This window comes from Sprattus sprattus (genome assembly GCF_963457725.1).
Source record: "Sprattus sprattus genome assembly, chromosome: 7".
Lineage (NCBI taxonomy): Eukaryota > Metazoa > Chordata > Actinopteri > Clupeiformes > Clupeidae > Sprattus > Sprattus sprattus.
Window position 1 is genome coordinate 28,751,497 of NC_137926.1, and position 18,825 is coordinate 28,770,321.

The following is an 18,825-nucleotide window of genomic DNA, read 5'->3' on the forward strand; positions in this document are numbered from 1 at the left end:
TACTATAAAGGTTGCTGTTTTGTTGATGTTTTGCAGAAAGATATGGCGACACAGTACCAGTGTGGTGCAGACTTCCTGCCCTCCCCTCTGGCCAGCAAGCCTGAATTTGCCCTGAAGGCTGAAGCCATCTACACTAGGAAGGGACTTCTGACTGCTGTGGCCATAGCTGTAGAGCATGATCACACTATAGCGTTCCTAGGCAACTCTGTTGGGGAGGTTTTCAAGGTATGTGATGTCAGTCAAAATGTACTTCTAGACGCAGTTTGAGATTGTTTGTTTGTTTGTTTGTGCCTGTGTGAAACCCTGTCAGTGGGTGTCAGCTCTACAGAAGATTGGAGGTTTTTCAATTTCACATTTCATGTTGTCTGCTTAACATGGCATGAAAACACATCAAATTCTTTCACAGATGGGTAATATGAAGGCACCCATTCGCACCAGACGTCAGTGGCATTAGAGACAGAATTTGGATTTTTTAAGATATCATCTCAAAGAACCTCCAATAAACATTAAAACTCCAAGGGGAGCCACCATAAGACAATAAAGCTTGCTAATTATGGACTTAACTATACTGTCTCTTAGGAGACTCTATACCAGATCCTCACAGATTAGACTGTGTGTGCCTCATTTGGTGGGCTTGACTATATGTACTGTGGAATGAGACCAAGTTTACTTTGAACTTTCATTTCACCAAGCCTCCTTTCTCTCCAGCTTCATCTGTTAGGCTACCCAGAGGTGTACAACAGGGGCCCGGGCGACACCACAGGTGATGCTGTCAATAAGAACCTCTTTTTTGACACGAGTATGACCCATCTGTACATCACTACCAAGAAAAAGGTAAGAGATATACCACATGTCTAAGTATCATATTGCTGCCAACCTTCTGTTTTTGTCATTTTGCTTGGCTGCAGTTGACATTGTGTTGGCTGGTGGAGTTGTTGTTTCTGTATTTGGTGGCTCCACTGGGGCTCCCTGTCTGTTTTGTTTAATGGAAGTTCTGAAAAGAGGATTAGAAATGTTGAATTAGTTAATCAAAGCACTATTGCCATGTGATCTTCCAGTGGTGTATTGTAATAATTAGCTGTTGTCTCACAGATTGCCAAAGTTCCTGTGCAGGCATGTGGTCTGAAGAAGGACTGTCAGTCGTGTGTTGGGCTGAAGGACCCTTACTGTGGTTGGTGTGTCCTGGAGGGCAGGTAAGGACTGCCTAAGATTTACTGCATAAATAGCAGTGTGCTCTTGGGCCACCGTCTGATCAGACTCAAGATAGAAGCTCTTAATAGTGGCTGCAGATTGCAGTGCAACTGGATAGATGGTCCTGGCTAATGGCCATTTGTGAAATAGGTGCACCAGGAGGTCAGACTGCCGCCGTGCTGAGGAGAAAAATGGCTGGTTGTGGAGTCCCAAGCAACAGTGTGTTAAGATCGTCTCTTTCAACCCCCCAAATCTGAGCTGCAAAAAGACTCAGCAGGTAGGCAACTCAGTCAAAATGCCAAGAACGCATACATATCATCCATCATCCATCATCTCAGATCAGAGGAACACCTTTGCAAAAAAATGACCCTAAGTATACTAAATACTGAGTGGACCTGTTATGTAAATGGCATATTTGCCAAAATGTGGTGATGAAATAGAGCAATACTGTCAGTGAAGAACCATAGCTAATTCTAATGCATAAATGATCTTGGACTTGGAGATCACTAGAATCAATATTTCTGAAACTACAGTTTATAAAATGATAATGATAACGATAATGCTCACAAACGTTTCTCTTGTTGGCCTGTTTACTTGCAGGTGGACTTCAACATCCCCTCACTGCCCAGCCTTGGCAGTGCTGACCAGCTCCACTGCTCCTTTGGCACCTTCAAGAGCAGCGCGGTCATGATCGACTCAATCGTCACCTGCAGCCTGCCTGAGCCCGAAGCCATCCCAACCACACCTGATCAGCAAGGTTTGTCCAGCCGCGCGCTCTCCCAGACAGCCATTGTGAAGAATCTCTCCCAGACAGCCATTGTGAAGAAGACCCGGTGTCCTCACATGTTGCCTTCTGCTTTGCGTAGATTTCGTGGCTGTGCCGGTGAAGATCTTTGTGAACATGACTGTGGAGGTGGCGTCCAGCGAGTACAAATTCTACAACTGTGCAGCAGCCGTACACAAGACAGAGAACACCCCGTGAGTTTTCCCAACCTCCCCTTCTGCTGTGTCCGCACGCAGGCAGGATGTTTGTGCTGACGATTGTGGGTGTAATGAATACAAGGATGCATATGAATATATTAATAAATAAATAAAGTACATGCAGAGGGTCTAAATGTTATTCATACACTATGATGCATGACTGATGCAAGACCTGAATACGCTTCTTTAGATACTCCTTTTTTTTGGGGGGGGGGGGGGGGGGGGGGGCGGGTCTGTTTTTCCAAGGATGAGGAAATTGCTTTACATTCCTATTCATTCATCAAAGTGAAAGTCAATCTTTTCTCCTCTTTTTTTTTGTCCAAGATTTCCCCGTAGTGTTTTTAAGCAAGGGGAGAAATGTTTGATGAATGGGTCTTGTTCATGAGATGTTTGGAAGATTTATTTTGCTCTCAGTATTAATACACTCTGAGAAATACAATTACAAGCCCACGCATCTCTGACCAAAGAGACACCCCCCCAACTCCTTCTCTCCTCCCTCTCTCTCTCTCTCCCCCCCCCCCCCCCCAGGTGCCTCTCCTGTGTCAGTAGCAGCTGGGGTTGTCAGTGGAACACTCGAGAACACACATGCAGCGACAAGAACGAGCTTGACACAGACCCGAACATCATCCGACCAAAAGAAGTAGGACATGGCACTTGTATGATGCATGCCTTTTTGTGCCACTCTCCAGTTCTTTTTATTTCATTTCCTTTCATGGGAAGTAATGAAAGCATTGACAAGAAAGGGCCAAGCAATAGAAAGGGTGCTGGCGTTATTTATTTATTTGGTGCTGTGAAATGTAGTGTTTGAAATGCATCAATGACTTGTGACACTCCAAAGCTCATGGCTGTAGGAAAACATTCTTGGTTGGAAGGAAAACAGCTGCTCTTGGCGGTCACAGGGTTGAACTGGGGATGGCAGACTGGAATATTTGATAGCAGATACAAAAAGCGGAGGATACAAATCCTTGGCGAAGCGTGTCAGAACATGCCAAACATAATGTGCCCACACACACAGACAAGCAAATGCTCTTCAAACACCATTGCTGTGTGTTTCTCTCCTCTATTATGTACCCAGGGAGCAAACTGTCCAAGATTTGAGAACCCTGACCCAATCCTCATTCCCGTCGGTTACAAAGAACTGATCAGTTTTGAGGGAATCAAACTAGACCCATACAAGGTGAGTAATGCCAATGAAATTGGACATTTTTTTCAGTACCTATCAATGGATGTGGATTAGGAGACTCCATGCGAACCCACAACTTGCAAAAAAAATGTCATAACTTCAGTCAGACGTGTTAGCTGTCCGTTCTCTCCTTGACATTTGAATCTCTTACTTGATTTCGCCCACAACTCTGTCTCACACATACCAGGATCACGAGTTCACCATTGGCACAGAACTGATGGAGCACACTGAGGAAGACGTCAAGCAAGAGGATGGACCGTTCTACAGTTTCCCCGGATATGAGGTGAGTCCTAGACCCATGATGTTGATATCAGTCAGGTATTTATGTGCAGGCATGTTTGCAAATGGAGTCTCAATAGACCAGGGAGTCCTGTGCTCAGAGAGAAAGCACAGACTTATCTAAGGATCAGGTTCCTCAGACAGATTGATACTAGCTTGAAGTGAGTTGTTTGTTTTGTTTGGTAAGTAGTAAGCGTTGAAGGTAATGGTCCTTGATATGCCAAATGGTTGGCAGAGGTCACTCCTCACGGTGAAGCTCTACTCATGTGGATAATCACGATTGAAAACTGCATGAACAGACAGGTTCTGTGTCAGAGGAAATGTTTATCATCACCACCATTTCAGTGATATCTTCATTGTCTATATGTACATACATACATCACACAATGAAAGGCTTTGGTCATGTAAGGTCAGGGTCCTGCTTTACCTGGTACAAGCCTGTCTGACACAGAGATCACAGCACCCCCTGATGGTCACAGCCCTGTCTGGATGCAGTTTCATAAAAGAATCTGCTCTCACTGCTTTTGCGCTTTCCTTGCTTAGAAATGGAAATGTATAGAAAAAAAAAAAAAAAAATGTTGCCCATTGCAGCAAAAGGGAAGTCGCCCCCAGCTACGTTCTTGTTTTGCACTGAATTCTTTAGCTGTGTTGTTGAACGTCTGCCAAATGTATTCAAAGGGAACTTTGCACGGAAAAAAAGGCCAGCAAAATGTGGTGCCTGTAGAAATGAAAGATGATCTTTTTCAACCAACATCGTGGGCTGATGAGAGTCCAAACAAATATGGGGGCCTTTGGTTGCTCTGGCTCACTGTTTTTCTTGCCGTGCCTTGCAGTTTTCCTACGACAAAGCGCACGAAACCAGCGTTCTCTTTCATGTGAAAGACAAACACTCAGGGAAGAAGATTGACAGCCATTTTAACGGTACGTTTCACTCATTATACAAGGAGTACTTAAATTGAACTTTTTGTGGTGTAAATGACACGTAATTGCAGAATCTTGAAAGCAGTCTGATAAATTATGTGATCCCTCAGTCTTTCCACACAGTCACTGCTGTTAATTAGTGTGAGGAAAAAAAATGTAGGATTACAAAATCATCTTTTTTCATCCTTAGTTATGTTGTTTAGTCTTTGAGAAGAACCACAAGTCAAACAGTTTAGACGACTTCTTTATATATCCTCATACAAGGAAATATCGTAAATTGGTGCTACTGCAGAGTACTAGAAGCTTAGATCATTAGCGAGAGTCTGAGTTATCACACGGAATTGCAACCTGTAATCTAATGAGCGCACTGCTACTCTTCATGCATATCTTGCCAGAGAGAAACGCTGTTTGCTTTTGAAGTAGATGGGCTTCAGTGACCTTAATCCCTCATTGTCCTGTCTTAACGTGTCCTCATTTGTGTCCACACGCAGTCACCTTATATAACTGCTCCGTGGGCCGCGAGGACTGCAGTCTGTGCCGGAATGCAGACCCAAGCAAGTACCACTGCGTGTGGTGTGCCGCCAAAAAGGCGTGCGTTTATGAGAAGCTGTGCCCGATGACGCCTGTGCCATGCCCAAACCCTGAAATCACAGACGTGAGTCAAACAGTACTAGTGGCATGCCAGCACACAAAGTTCAAACTTGACCATGCCCATCGACTTCCCATGGCTCTTATATTAAATTAGAAGTCTTAATTTAATGTAATTATTTCAGCAGCTACTTCATGACTAAGGTGATGTACTTGTCAGCATGTCATATTCTTAATAATTCTGCAGACAACTTGAAATAACTCTATAAACCCAGGGGAACATGCATGTGGTACTTTCAGTAAATTTCCCCCTCATTTTGTGCAGATTATACCTAGTTATGGGCCTCTCAAAGGGGGCATCTCCGTCACCATCAAAGGCTCCAACCTGGGCATCAACAGAGAAGACATCAAGAATATCACTGTGGCGGGAGTACCTTGTGGGCACCTGGATCAACACTACTCCGTCTCCACCAGGTAACTTCTGCCCACTCCCCTGAGCGCTTCCTGATGCTGCCCTACGTGGTCCATTTCCCTTCCATTTCAGATGTGTGTGTGCTTCACCTTAGCGTTGCACATTCTCCCAAAGAGTGGCGCGGAGGCCATCTGGCAGGTGTGCACACCTGCTCTCAATAAGAGATGCTGCATGGGCTGGTTCTCGCCACGGCCCCCTCGCTATTTTCGCCACTAATGTGATTTGTGCCTCCATAGACTAAACCAATCAATGGCAAAAAACCTGCCCTTACACATGTGTTCTAGTGCCATATGGATGCACACAGAGGAGAAGATGAATTGAGAAGTAAGCTTATAAAACAGAAAGCACGGGTGCAGTCTGTTTAGAGATGCAGACCTCATCAATTCTGGGTTTTTACTGAGGCACTGAGGGAGTTCAGTGGATGAATTCCATAATTTGTCTGTCACCATGTTGCTGTTGCTGGTAAGGAAGGAAATCTTTCTCCTCTGGCATTCCACACAGCAGGTGCTCCTCCTCTGTTCACTTAGAGGCCGCCAATGAAGCACAGATATGATGACACAAAAAAAGGCCCAACTCTTCCCTCATGTTGCAAGCTCAACAAAGCCCTTAACAAGCAGGCTGAAGTGCTGAGAAACTTTTTCTTGTTGTTTTTTTGCACTTCAAGGCAGGAGTTGTGCGTCTGGGCCCCCGGCCCTTGGTACACATAAGCATTCACAGCACACCACCTCCGTTCTTTTAGGGGAAGGTGAGCCCTATTGATTTCAGACAGCTGCTTCTTGGGTAGTTGGTCTGCAGCTTGGTGTAACCCTTGGTAACTGGCCCTCATTGTGTTTCTGCTATTGACTCTCCCCCACACCCTCTCTTTTTTTGTTTGTTCCAGTGTGGTGTGCGAGATCGGCCCTATAGACCCACACAGCTCATTCACTGGTAAGGTGGAGGTGCTGGTGGAGGGGGGGAAGAGAGGGACTTCATCCGTCAATTTCACTTACCGGGTAAGGGATCCTCACCACCTATTACAGCTAAGAGAGAAAGAGAAAATTTAGAGAGAGGGAGAGATGAAAGAAATTCAACATGCAGTGCTGTGAACTTCTTTAAACAGTTGCCATCCATTTCATCATACATATGTTATACACACACCACACACATTTGCACACACACACACAATCACTACATTATCAATACATTCCACCAAAGTCCCATTAACCATATTCATTTCAGACTGGTTTATATTGCAGTCTTTAGATTCATATTTATATTACATTTTAACACAACACATTCAACAAATGTACCAGCTGAATGCTGCACTGATTTAGTGTTGAGCCTTTGTGCTAAGTGTTCGTTCCGCAAACTTAGAAGAGCTGTCCCGGGCTGGAGTCCCAGTGGACACGATGAACAAGGACTTAGTTCTTACACCACAGCTGCTTTTAGATGCTGGTTTAGTGTTTAGAGGCTAATGTTTATGTTATTTACAGTTTACAGTTAATGTACTACTAGTATAGCATCAGGGAGCTCTGTATCAAAAAGTGTCTTTGATTGGTTAATAGCAATCAAATAGTTGTGCAAATCATTCTAAACATTCCCCACTTTGGTCACCCTTCCTTAGGACCCCAGACCTATTGCCGTCTTCCCTCGAAAGGGTCCTAAAGCTGGAGGAACGGTCATCACCATCATGGGAGAAAACCTGCACACCGCTTCCAAAGAGGACATTCTCATCATGGTGGGGAACGTGCCATGCAAAGTGTAAGTACAGTTGTGGGTCTTGAAAGCAGATGGAATTTTTTTTGACCTTTGTTCCAGAGATAATTACTCTGAGCGGCTGATGTAATGGCACATTCCGTCAGATCTAATTGGTTGTGACAGGGGAGAGAGTGGGAACAAGCGATTATGGCGTGACTCTGTTTGGCCCTCATTTGATGCAGAACTTGTCATGCTCTCCTGCAGGGAGACGTTTGGCACCAACATCACCTGTAAGACAGGCAAGTACCCGGGGGATAAGGTGCCCTCCCAGCCACTTGATGTCAGCGTGACGTATGGGAAGTACACCACGACGAAGGTGCCCAGTGCCTTCCTGTACCTCAAAAACCCCACTGTGGTTGATCATCAGCCCAGAAAGAGCTTCGTCTGGTAATGACAGTCCTGCATCTGTGTCTCTGTGTCTCTGTGTGTGTGTGTGTGTGTGTGTTTGCGTAGTATGTGCTGAGTCCATGTGAGTTCTGAAGTGAAACTATTTATACAAAATTATGTAATTTTTTTATAATTATTGTATAGTTTTAATTGATATACTTAATATTTCATTAATGATTAAGAACATACAGGTTTAAAGTATAAAGTGTAAACCAAATATATTTTGGTTTGAGTGGTTTGAGACAGGCTGTATTTCAATGTCAGGGACATCATTTGAAATAGGAGGACAAATCTCAAAATGCACAACTACCAGACAGAGAAGACATTATGCGCTGGAGTGGGTTTGGCATAAGCTTAGAGTAGGTGTTGTTGGAGTGTAGGTGATCAAAGGGACTGTGTTGCATTTCTCTTTCAGTGGTGGCAGGAGAATCGTGGTGACGGGCTCCGGGTTCAACCTCATCCAAAATGCCTCCATAATGGTGAACGCCTCGGTGGACGAGTGGTCCCAGGTTTCCTCGCCTATGGAGGTTTGTCTTCACCTCCAGCATGTGCTAAACCATCTCTCTCTCTCTCTCTCTCTCTCTCGCTCTCTCTCTCTCTCTCCACCATCTCTCTCTCTCTCTCCACCATCTCTCCCTCTCTCTCTCTCTCTCTCTCAACCATCTCTCTCTCTCTCGCTCGCTCTCTCTCTCTCTCCACCATCTCTCTCTCTCTCTCTCTCTCTCTCTCTCTCAACCATCTCTCTCTCTCTCTCGCTCTCTCTCTCTCTTTCTCTCTCCCTCCACCATCTCTCTCTGCTATCTCTCTCTCTCTCCACCATCTCTCTCTACCATCTTTCTGTCTCTCTCTCTACCGTCTTTCTATTTCCACCATCTCTCTCTACTATCTTTCTCTCTCTCTCCACCATCTCTCTCTCAGCCATCGGTCTCTCTCTCTCTCGTCTATCTGTTCCCTCCCTCCCTCCTCTCCCATCCATCTAGCTGTTTCTCTCATTCACCCACTCGCACATAAACCCACTCTCGTCTCATAGCACGTAGAATACCAATAAGTTGCAAATCCGTTGCCGTGCTGAGAGGGAGCTCGGGAACTTCAGGCCCCAGAAATAATAAAGCAGGTCTGGCTTGATGAGCTTGTGGTGGGAGTCTCAAGCGCCTGGCTCTGGTACCTTGTGGCAGGATAAGCGGTGCATTTTTATAAAAATTTGTTTCATTTCAGATGCCTGAATTAAAACAGGAATTAAAGTTCCAGCAGATTAGACTGGCTATGGCCAATGTGACTCTCAGCCCCCCCGCCCCCCCCCTCTCTCTGCGCTTTCTGGGTGGCAATACTGTGACTAAACAGCCCTTGGGGGCATGGTGTGTGTGTCTGTGTAAGAGTGTGTGTATGCGAGTGCACATTTTCTCCTCTCTTTCTTTCTTTTTTTTCATTCCTTGGCTTCTCCTTTGCTTCCCACTCGCCTCTACCTTCGTCTGTCTCACCTCCCCGCGCTGTCTCGGTGTCACCTCGCATCTCTTCGCTGTGCATTTCTCAATCACCTCAACCACACACACACACCCACACACCCACACACCCATACACCCAACACACACACACACACACACACACACACACACACACACACACACACACACACACACACACACACACACACACACCTCCAACCCCATGCTGTCGTCTCACAGCCTGTCTTAAAATCTTTAACTCCCCATCAGTCACTCTTTGTGTATTTCTCCTGATGTATTGAGTGAATTCCTCGTTCTCTCTCTCACTCGCTCTCTCTCTCTCTCTCCCTCTCTTGCATTCCCTCACTTAACTTACTTTTTGTGCTTATTTCTCTCTCTCTCTCTCTCTCTCTCTCTCTCTCTCTCTCTCCAGTTTTGGCAGCATGCAGAGAGCAAGAACGACACCACACTTGTTTTCCTCTCTCCACGTGTGAATAAGGCCCATGACGCCCAGTCCTTCTGCACCTTCCTCCACCTTGACAACCTGGTGGAGGAACTGAAGCCCTTTGACTTCCACCCAGATCCCTCCTTTGATGATTTCATCAACATTCTGCAGATCACTGCAAACAGCACCATCAAAGTCACCGTTAGTATTTTTGTACCTTTTTTTTTCCCGTTACCTAGTTAATCAGCCACTGAATGAAAATTGAATGAATTGGAAATATCAATGTCAGTGCTGATTTGTTATTAAGGAATTTTGATCAGAGACCAGTATTTTGATAAAAGAATGATGTGAATATGATGTGTATATGAATATATACATTTATGTGTATATGTGTCTATACATACGTATGTATACACTCATCTTGTTCTTCAGGGTCGGGGATTTTCAAAGGCCATGACCACTGATGAAGCCAAGGCATTTGTGGGAGACGTGCCTTGCATAGTCAACACTCTGGAAGACGACAAGCTGTACCTGGAACCTCCAGCCGAGCACAAAGTTCGCTTGATGAGGAACGACGGCACCTCTGAACCTCTGAAGCTGAAGGTAGCCCCCCCCCCCCCCACACACACACACACACACATCAGCCACAGAGGCCTCCTGATACTCTGAAACTGTATGCAGTTTTGCCACGCGTTCAAATAAAAAATATAAAAGATCAAACCCTGCTGTGTTGGTTGGTTGCCATGTAATAGCTGATTGCTTTTGAATCTGGTTGGTTGTCTGTGTTTCCATGCAGATCAAGTTTGGAAATGGCGAGTGGGAGGTGGGCTCGGTTGTCTATGAGAGTAAATATGAAGTCCCTCTAGCCATCATCATCCCCGCTGTGATCATCCCCATGCTGCTGATTATTGCTACATCAGCCTACTGTTACAGGTAAAAAAGCATGTTTTGAAGTGGTTTTACTGATGAGCTTAGTGTTTAAACACGTGTTAGACATTGACATTCAGAGCAAAATGCTTAAAACACACAAAAATAAATAAATTGTGTCCATAACTATTTCAAAAGCTATTCAGTAACCTGTGTGTGTGTGTGTGTGTGTGTGTGTGTGTGTGTGTGTGTGTGTGTGTCAAAAGGAGGAAGAGTCAGGAAGCTGAGCGGGAGTACGAGAAGGTCAAACACCAGCTGGACAGTCTCGAGGAGAGTGTGCGAGACCGCTGCAAGAAGGAATTCACAGGTCAACCCCAAAACATCCACATCCATTAAGCAAAGCTGTAAAACATTATTGTCAAGTTCCCTGTCAGCCCTTGTGCTAACCATGAATGCTAACAACACTAAGCACAGTTAGTAGACCATGGGTTTGATCTACCATCTACTACTGTAAGTTTGGATAAAGGTGCCAGCCCACACACACACACAAATGTAAATGTCTCCCAACTCCCATCCTGTCCTCATAGATCTGATGATTGAAATGGAGGACCACACCAACGACATCAGCGAGGGTCGCATGCCCTTCCTGGACTACAAGACCTACACGGACCGCGTCTTCTTCCTGCCCTCCAAGGATGGAGCCAATGACGTGATGATTACGGGCAAACTGGACATCCCGGAGAACCGTAAGGTTATCGTGGCCCAGGCTCTAAACCAGTTCTCCAACCTGCTCAACAGCAAGACCTTTCTTATCAATGTAGGTTTCAAGTGGGTGCTTAAAAAAACCATCTCAGATTTATGATCCACTGTATAAACCATTTTTCTCCTCTTGACAACCACTTATTTGCCTGTTTTATTCCTAACTGAGGCATAACATTTCTTACAAATAACCTCAGACCTGCGTGTGCATGTGTGTGTGTGTCCTGTGTCGCCTCCATGTATTCACGTGTGCAGTGTGTCGCTTGTGCGATTAAAGTCTGACGATTAATGTTTGGGTGTGTTTGTCGTCCAGTTTATCCGCACCCTGGAGTCAAAGCCGGACTTCAACGCCCGGGCGAAGGTGTACTTTGCCTCGCTGCTTACGGTGGCTCTGCACGGCAAGCTGGAGTACTACACCGACATCATGAGGACCTTGCTGCTCAACTTGATGGAGAGCTACGTGGACAGCAAGAACCCCAAACTCATGCTCCGCAGGTATGCTCCCCAGGCCATTAGAAAATAGCCTAGATTATTTACTTACTGAGATTAATTTGCAGAGCTATCATATGAGAGGTACAGAGTTCAAAATACATTTTCTCAATTGGTTATGATTTGGTAAACATAATGATAGTTCTATTATTTCTCTGTTGCTTTGATTAGCAAATAACTGCCAATTAGATGTGCCAATTTGTAGCGTTCTGTACATCCGGAGAGAAGAAAATACTCAAAGCAGTATTTGCACTCAAATGATGTTGATTATAATTGCCGTGAAACCGTGTCTTTTCCTGGTGTCCTACTGGGCTCTCTGTGGGCATGAGCAGTGGCGCGTTCCCTTCAGGCAGGTCTTACTGATTGTTCTTAACTGCTCTATGGACAGACGAGACATCAAACGCACACGCAAAGCGCCAACCCACACACTGTTTTTACCCCTTTAGGTCGGAGACAGTGGTGGAGAGGATGCTGTGCAACTGGATGTCCATCTGTCTTTACCAGTTCCTCAAGGTAAACCCGCTCACGTGGGTCACCGTGACAACCTGCTGTTTGTGAAGAGCTATGGGCCTGGCCTCCACCAGGGCGTTGTGCTATTCGTTTTTGAAATACATGCAAGAAAATTGCCAGCAGGCTGTTTTGATGTCCCAAACAATGACTCAATTTGTCTCTGGCCAGTGGGAGCCATTTTGAATGTAGTCATAGGTTTAATAGCTGACACTGTCACACCATAAAATCTTGTCCACTCCCTTTATTTATGAACACTTCAGATAAAGGCAGAGAATAATATGCACACCTTATGAAATATAAACTTAATGTATTCATTTCATGGTTTTTGAGGAGACTGTTGTGCCTTTTTGCTCTATACAGGACAGTGCAGGCGAACCCTTGTACAAGCTCTTTAGAGCCATAAAGCATCAGATTGAGAAGGGCCCTGTGGACGCGATGGTCAAGAAGGCCAAGTACACGCTGAATGATACAGGTCTCCTGGGAGATGACGTGGAGTACTCCGTTTTGGTGAGGGTGCTTTTGGCTCCGCAGTTACCATGGTTACCACACACCTGACACCTCCGCAGACAGCCCTTCATTTGCAACAGAACGTATTGTTTTTGTCACTGTTGATGGTGGCTAATTTTCTCATACTTTTTTTCTTTTATCACATTTTAGCTTTTGTCACAGTATCATTTGAAATACAAAAAGAAATTCGGAAAGAGACCTTAATAATCACAAGTAACCAATGCTCTGAATGCTCACAATTTTCCAGGATATTTCACTTGGACTCGTTGTGAGGTAGTACTCCCCTCTGTTCTGTGCCCCAGACTCTACAGGTGTTGGTCCATGGGGAGGGTCCAGACATCACGCCAGTGAAGGTGCTCACCTGTGACACCATCTCCCAGACGAAGGAGAAGATCATCGAGCAGGTCTACAGGAACCAGCCCTACTCCCAAAGACCCAAGGTGGACTGCGTCACTTTAGGTGAGCCCACCGTGGAGGTGCAGATGCAGCATGTTATAGGGGTGCTGCCATATTTAAATAGAGTTTCAGATGCAACAAGAATTTAACCTTGTTAAATGCTGAATAAGACATACTGTGCCTCATATTGATTTTAATAGGAGCCCAATTCTATTCCCCCTCATAACATTTAGTATGGGTTGATAGCCCAGAAAAGTATCTATCTGTCCATGCAGAGTTTTCAGGGTGCTAATAAGATTGATATGCAATTCACTACATCTGGGTGTACTGAGAGGTTATCAAAGCACTATGCTAGGCTGTGAGAATAAAGTGCAGAACAAAGCACAGGTATCCAAACACAAGGCAATCCAAAGCATATTGGATGTGGGATTGGGCCCCAAATTGAGCACACTTTTCTTATTGACAACATCTTTAAGGCAATTTTCAGGAGATTGGATACCGACACAGACATGCATCGTGACCCCTTTTAAAAGGAGCTTTATACTGTTTCAAGCCCACATCTATTGTGGGAGTATCATATAGTCAAAAGACAGCAAGTCTAACACCGAGATCTGTTGTACAGAGTGGCGCCCAGGCTCAACTGGACAGATTCTGTCTGACCTGGATGTGACCACAGTGAAAGAAGGAAGATGGAGACGTATGAACACACTGGCTCACTACAACGTGAGTACTGCCCAGTCCGGTAAAAAGTCAGAGGGAGTTTACAAAGTGAATCTTTAGTTAATTTTGTGAAAGGTGCTGAAAGGTCCGTCTTATCTTGGAATGTCATGCCACAGATCAGCCTTCAGCTCAGTTTAGACGGTTGATTTTTATCGGCACTCAGATCAACATCTAATTAAGAGTTAATCAACTGCTCATTAAAGCCCTGGCTGATGGGTAGAGGTAATTCATCAATGCTCAAACTTAATGAAAAACAACAGACCTTAGTGGGTGTTTTTTTTCTTTCCCCTAACGTGTGTGTCCGTGTGTGTCCGTGTGTGTGCCCACCCGTGTGTTTGCGTATGTGACAGGTTCGAGACAATGCCACACTGGTGCTGTCTAGAGTAAGGCAACCTCCACAGGCCTTTGACCAGAATCAGGACAATCATGAGGAGAGTAAGTGATCGCTAAAGTAACTGCTACATTCTTCACTAAAGTAACTTATATGTTTATTTGTTTATATGTTATATCTTGTTATGTTATGGTAGTGTGGTATGGTGTCCTGTCATAAGAATTTCAGTGCCCAGTCCAACTCTGTTGTTCTGTGTATCTGACAATAAAGACTTGACTTGACTTCTAACTGCTACATTCTCCGCTAAAGTAACTGCTACATACTCCGCTAAAGTAACTGCTACATTCTCCACTAAAGTATCCGCTACATTCTCCACTAAAGTAACCTCTACATTCTCTACTAAAGTAACTGCTACATTCTCTGTTAAAGAAACTGCTACATTCTCTGTTAAAGAAACTGCTACAATCTCTGTTAAAGTAACTGCTACATTGTCCGCTACTATCAGCTCAAAAGCTAAAAAACATAATGGCTAAAGATGGGGAACTGAACTGTATACACACACACAGTTGGTACACAAAAGATGTGATGTAAAATGTAAGTCATTAAAATGTGAAAAATCTGTAACTCTTCCTTGGTCTCTCTTTTTCACAGGAAAGGCTTTGCTAGACGATGACAAGGTGTTCCATCTTGTGCGGCCGATGGACGAGCTGGATGAGATCAAGTCAAAGAGGGGCAGCATTAAGGACAAGTCCATGACTAAAGCCATTACAGAGATCTATCTGACTCGTCTACTCTCAGTCAAGGTGAGCCGCCTCAGTTTCTCTCATTCACAACTTTGTCCCTTACAACCCACACTCATGGGGTATTTCTTATTAGTAGCCATCACACAGTGCCTTTTATGCTAAACAGTGTCTCTGTTAGGCACTTTTGTATTTTGAGCTGCAGTGTTAATGTCCCCATGGGGTGTGTTGGTGTATTCTCAGGGCTCACTGAATCCCAGCTTCTGTTGGCAGATATTTGTATTAGTATATTTGCCTTTGCTGGATCGGTCATTAAAACAATGCACGTTGGTGTTCCAGGGCACGCTGCAGCAGTTTGTTGACAACTTCTTCCGGAGCGTTCTCTGCTCCGGGTCGGTGGTTCCGCCTGCTGTAAAGTACTTCTTTGACTTCTTGGACGAGCAGGCCCTGAAGCATGACAATGTGGACGAGGAGACCATTCACATCTGGAAGACCAATAGGTGCGCATCTCCTCTTTTTCTCTTTCTTTCTTTCTCACTCTCTCTCTCTCTCTCTCTCTCTCTCTCTCTCTCTCTCTCTCTCTCTCTCTCTCTCTCTCTCTCTCTCTCTCTCTCTTTAGGTCTTTATTTCCCTCTTTCTCTCACTCTGCTTGCCATTGGGGCCAACAAGCAAAATGCACATTCACAGCACAATAAATCGTGAAGAAAAATAAAACAAAAACATTCCCCTCTTTTGTATTCGTAATGACTGCCACAGGGGACCTCTGGGCGCATAAATTAGCACTGAGTCGATGTTTGTTTATTTGAGTGAACACTTTGCCCATGGACGCGGGTGATTGACATGTGGATCCGGGAGTTCTGAATGGGGTGATGAGCAATACAATTACACCGTCGACTTGGTTGGCCGTGTTATTGTTTCCTCAAAGCAGCAGGGACCTTTCTATTAAGTATGAAGGCATGAAGCTGCCAGACTATCAAACAAACATGGTAATTATGTCCCTTGCTAATTTGATTAAACCATTATTTCCCAATGTACATCTTGGAGATTGCTGTTCAGCTTGGCCCGTTGAGAGTCCAGCCAATCCAATATGGGTCCCAGAGTCCTTCATCTCAATTAGGCAACCCAAAAAATCTGATGAGCAAAATAAATAAATGAATAAAAAAAAGCCAAGCAATATCCCTTTTTTCTGAGTTTTTGAAAATTTGAAATGAGCTGCATGCTGGTCCCCTAAGCGTGTGTGCTTCGAATGACTAACAAGACTTGATTTTTTTTTAAATTTGTGTCTGAAATGTAAACGTCAGTCTGTCTTAAATAAGGTACTGTGTCAAATGTGCTAAATAAATGATACATGTGCCCTTCTGAAAGCATATTTGAATATTTTAACCCAGATTCCAACGTCTCAAAGTTTTTTTTTTCTTATTCAAAATTTAAGCTCAGTTGTTGTGGTGTGTAAACAAGGACGTACGCTTTCTTTGATGCACAGAGGAATGTCTTAGTCCTTTGGTGCATCGCAGCATTTCACATTGTACAGCAACAACAGTCTTAGCGAGGCCCGGGTGCTAGTATCTATAATGCAAGGTAATGGCAGAAGGAGTGGCTGACATTGTGCTGTTGTCCACAGCCTGCCCTTGAGGTTCTGGGTGAACATCCTGAAGAACCCACACTTCATCTTCGACGTCCACACGACCGAGGTGATGGACGCCTCGCTGTCGGTCATAGCCCAGACCTTCATGGACGCTTGCACGAAAACTGAGCACAAACTCAGCAGGGTGAGTCGGCCGTCTCCGCCGCAGAGGCCCAAAGGCCATGTGGACACGGGGCGTGTGATACGATTATACAAGGAATTGGAATGCTAAATCTTATCATTGAATTTCCTCTATCCAGGACTCTCCGAGCAACAAGTTACTCTATGCAAAGGAAATCTCTACCTACAAGAAGATGGTAGACGAGTGAGTAATGAATTTTGTCATTTTGTTAGTATGACATCGAATCAAAGGATGTTCTGATGATCAGATAAAAGATGGTTAACACTGATCTATGTGCTTGATAATGTTTGATGGTGTCTCTGCAGTGTACACACCGTTTATTTTTTATCTTCCTCCCTTTCACCCCCCTCTTCTTTGTCTCTGCAGTTACTACAAAGGCATCCGACAGATGATCCAAGTCAGCGATCAGGACATGAACACTCATTTGGCTGAAATATCGAGGGTAAGAACGCTGGACCTCACTGACTCCACTTAAATCTTAATATCTCCCTTGGGAAGGCAGGGCTGAGCCCGGGGCTCCCAAGGTCAAGATAAGAAACGACAACTGACAACACCAATAAATATAAAAAGGAAGCGCGTCCCAAATCACTGTGAGTAAAAATGTTTATCCTCTCTGTGCTCTCCAGTCCCACACCGAGAAACTCAACACCCAGGTGGCCCTGCACCAACTCTACCAGTATGCTAGCAAGTACTATGACGGGGTAAGTGGCTTCCATTTTTTTGTCGGACGTGTAGAACACTGCTACTTCAGTGGGAAATATATTGAGTCGCTGGACTTTTAGGACTTTACAGCCCTAAGCTATTAAAACTGTTTTCACCCTCATGTATTACCTATTTCATTTATTTCATTTTTTCTCTCTCTATCCTTTCTCTCGCCCTCCTCATCTCTCTTTCTTTCTCTCTCTCTCTCTCTCTCTCCCTTCTCTCCCTTAGATCATCCAGTCCTTAGACGAGGACCCAGCCGCGCAGAGTAAACAGCTCACCCTGCGGCTGCAGCAGATAGCCGCCACGCTGGAGAACAAAGTGACTGATCTCTGACTGCTGGGAGGGAAGACAGCGTGACCGAGAGGGATGAGGGCTTGGGGTGGGAGGGGGGTGGGGGAGGGGGTGGGGGGGTGGGGGGGTTGCTGTGGTACTGAGCTGCCAGTGCCTTTTAGGGTTGAGGGGAGGGAGGCCTGGAAGGGTATTTTACTGGCCTGAGGACGGGAGGAAGGAAGAATGATGAGGGGATGCAGGGGCACAACAGGTTTAATCCAACATGAGTGAGAGCGTCCAAAACCCCTCTTCCAGTCGTGAGATAGGGGTGTCACAGGGTCCACTTTGAGAAGCCCTCAACCCCTGCCTGCAGAAATACTGATGGCTGGATTGGTGTGGCTGTAGATTATTCAATGCACCATATCATACACAGCAGAGTTCATTTAGAAAGCCTACCCAGTTTCCTTTCCATTATAAAATAATGGGAAGCAGGCCAGTAGAATAGGCCCTGGCAGAACACTGGCCTCTTAAGATAATCAGATGTTGCATTTCTTCTTGTGTAGAGAGAAAAAAAAGTTTTAAGAATTGTATTATATTTTTGTTAATCGTGCAGTCTTTATGCGGAAAGCTTTATAAGGAAATATTAACTTTTTAAATAGACAGCCTTGTGTTGATTGTGGTTGGCCTGTGTGTGTTTGTGTGTGTGTGTGTGTGTGAGTATATGTGTGAATGTGTACACATGGCACCCATGAAAAGCAGCGGATGCCTCGTCCAACCAGGAGGCGAGACGTCTTGTCTCGCCCCTTGAGATCTCCACGCATCCAGACCCAGCTGGACATCGTCTCTCTCTCTGGTTGTGTGTGTGTGTGTGTGTGTGTGTGCGCGTGTGTGTGTGATTCCACAGTAGGGTCATGACTGGGGGTATTGGCTAACAACAACTTGACTGGTTGGTGCTGACATGCTGGCATTGGTGATTTTGTCAACCAGTTGATTTTTAATTGAATTTTTCTATCGATCGCCTCACCCTGTGCAGCCAGTCTGCTCATAGGTCCCAATCGCCAACGCACCCTTGGGCATGATGAGTGTTTTTTGAAATCAAAGTTTGCAGGGAAACACTGGAAAAACCAATACCAAGATCA

At 44.9% G+C, this 18,825-nt stretch overlaps 1 protein-coding gene across 1 annotated transcript in view; it reads left to right on the plus strand.

The window, feature by feature from the left end:
• The window catches only part of plxnb2b (plexin b2b), a 49,993-nt gene extending 32,213 nt beyond the window's left edge, over positions 1-17,780 (plus strand). Inside the window, exons 3-36 of the mRNA XM_080841654.1 lie at positions 37-225; positions 709-834; positions 1,093-1,193; positions 1,342-1,468; positions 1,792-1,948; positions 2,058-2,169; positions 2,701-2,812; positions 3,248-3,349; positions 3,543-3,638; positions 4,468-4,555; positions 5,047-5,210; positions 5,469-5,617; positions 6,496-6,607; positions 7,219-7,355; positions 7,557-7,739; positions 8,155-8,266; positions 9,615-9,827; positions 10,059-10,229; positions 10,423-10,559; positions 10,760-10,860; positions 11,081-11,310; positions 11,566-11,747; positions 12,188-12,254; positions 12,612-12,758; positions 13,061-13,217; positions 13,777-13,877; positions 14,225-14,309; positions 14,857-15,008; positions 15,285-15,445; positions 16,567-16,714; positions 16,830-16,894; positions 17,078-17,153; positions 17,338-17,412; positions 17,645-17,780. Of these exons, the coding sequence (XP_080697780.1) occupies positions 37-225; positions 709-834; positions 1,093-1,193; positions 1,342-1,468; positions 1,792-1,948; positions 2,058-2,169; positions 2,701-2,812; positions 3,248-3,349; positions 3,543-3,638; positions 4,468-4,555; positions 5,047-5,210; positions 5,469-5,617; positions 6,496-6,607; positions 7,219-7,355; positions 7,557-7,739; positions 8,155-8,266; positions 9,615-9,827; positions 10,059-10,229; positions 10,423-10,559; positions 10,760-10,860; positions 11,081-11,310; positions 11,566-11,747; positions 12,188-12,254; positions 12,612-12,758; positions 13,061-13,217; positions 13,777-13,877; positions 14,225-14,309; positions 14,857-15,008; positions 15,285-15,445; positions 16,567-16,714; positions 16,830-16,894; positions 17,078-17,153; positions 17,338-17,412; positions 17,645-17,749 (4,440 nt within the window). The 3' untranslated portion in view covers positions 17,750-17,780. The remainder of the gene's footprint in view (positions 1-36; positions 226-708; positions 835-1,092; positions 1,194-1,341; positions 1,469-1,791; positions 1,949-2,057; positions 2,170-2,700; positions 2,813-3,247; positions 3,350-3,542; positions 3,639-4,467; positions 4,556-5,046; positions 5,211-5,468; positions 5,618-6,495; positions 6,608-7,218; positions 7,356-7,556; positions 7,740-8,154; positions 8,267-9,614; positions 9,828-10,058; positions 10,230-10,422; positions 10,560-10,759; positions 10,861-11,080; positions 11,311-11,565; positions 11,748-12,187; positions 12,255-12,611; positions 12,759-13,060; positions 13,218-13,776; positions 13,878-14,224; positions 14,310-14,856; positions 15,009-15,284; positions 15,446-16,566; positions 16,715-16,829; positions 16,895-17,077; positions 17,154-17,337; positions 17,413-17,644) is intronic.
• Positions 17,781-18,825: the final 1,045 nt, after the last annotated feature.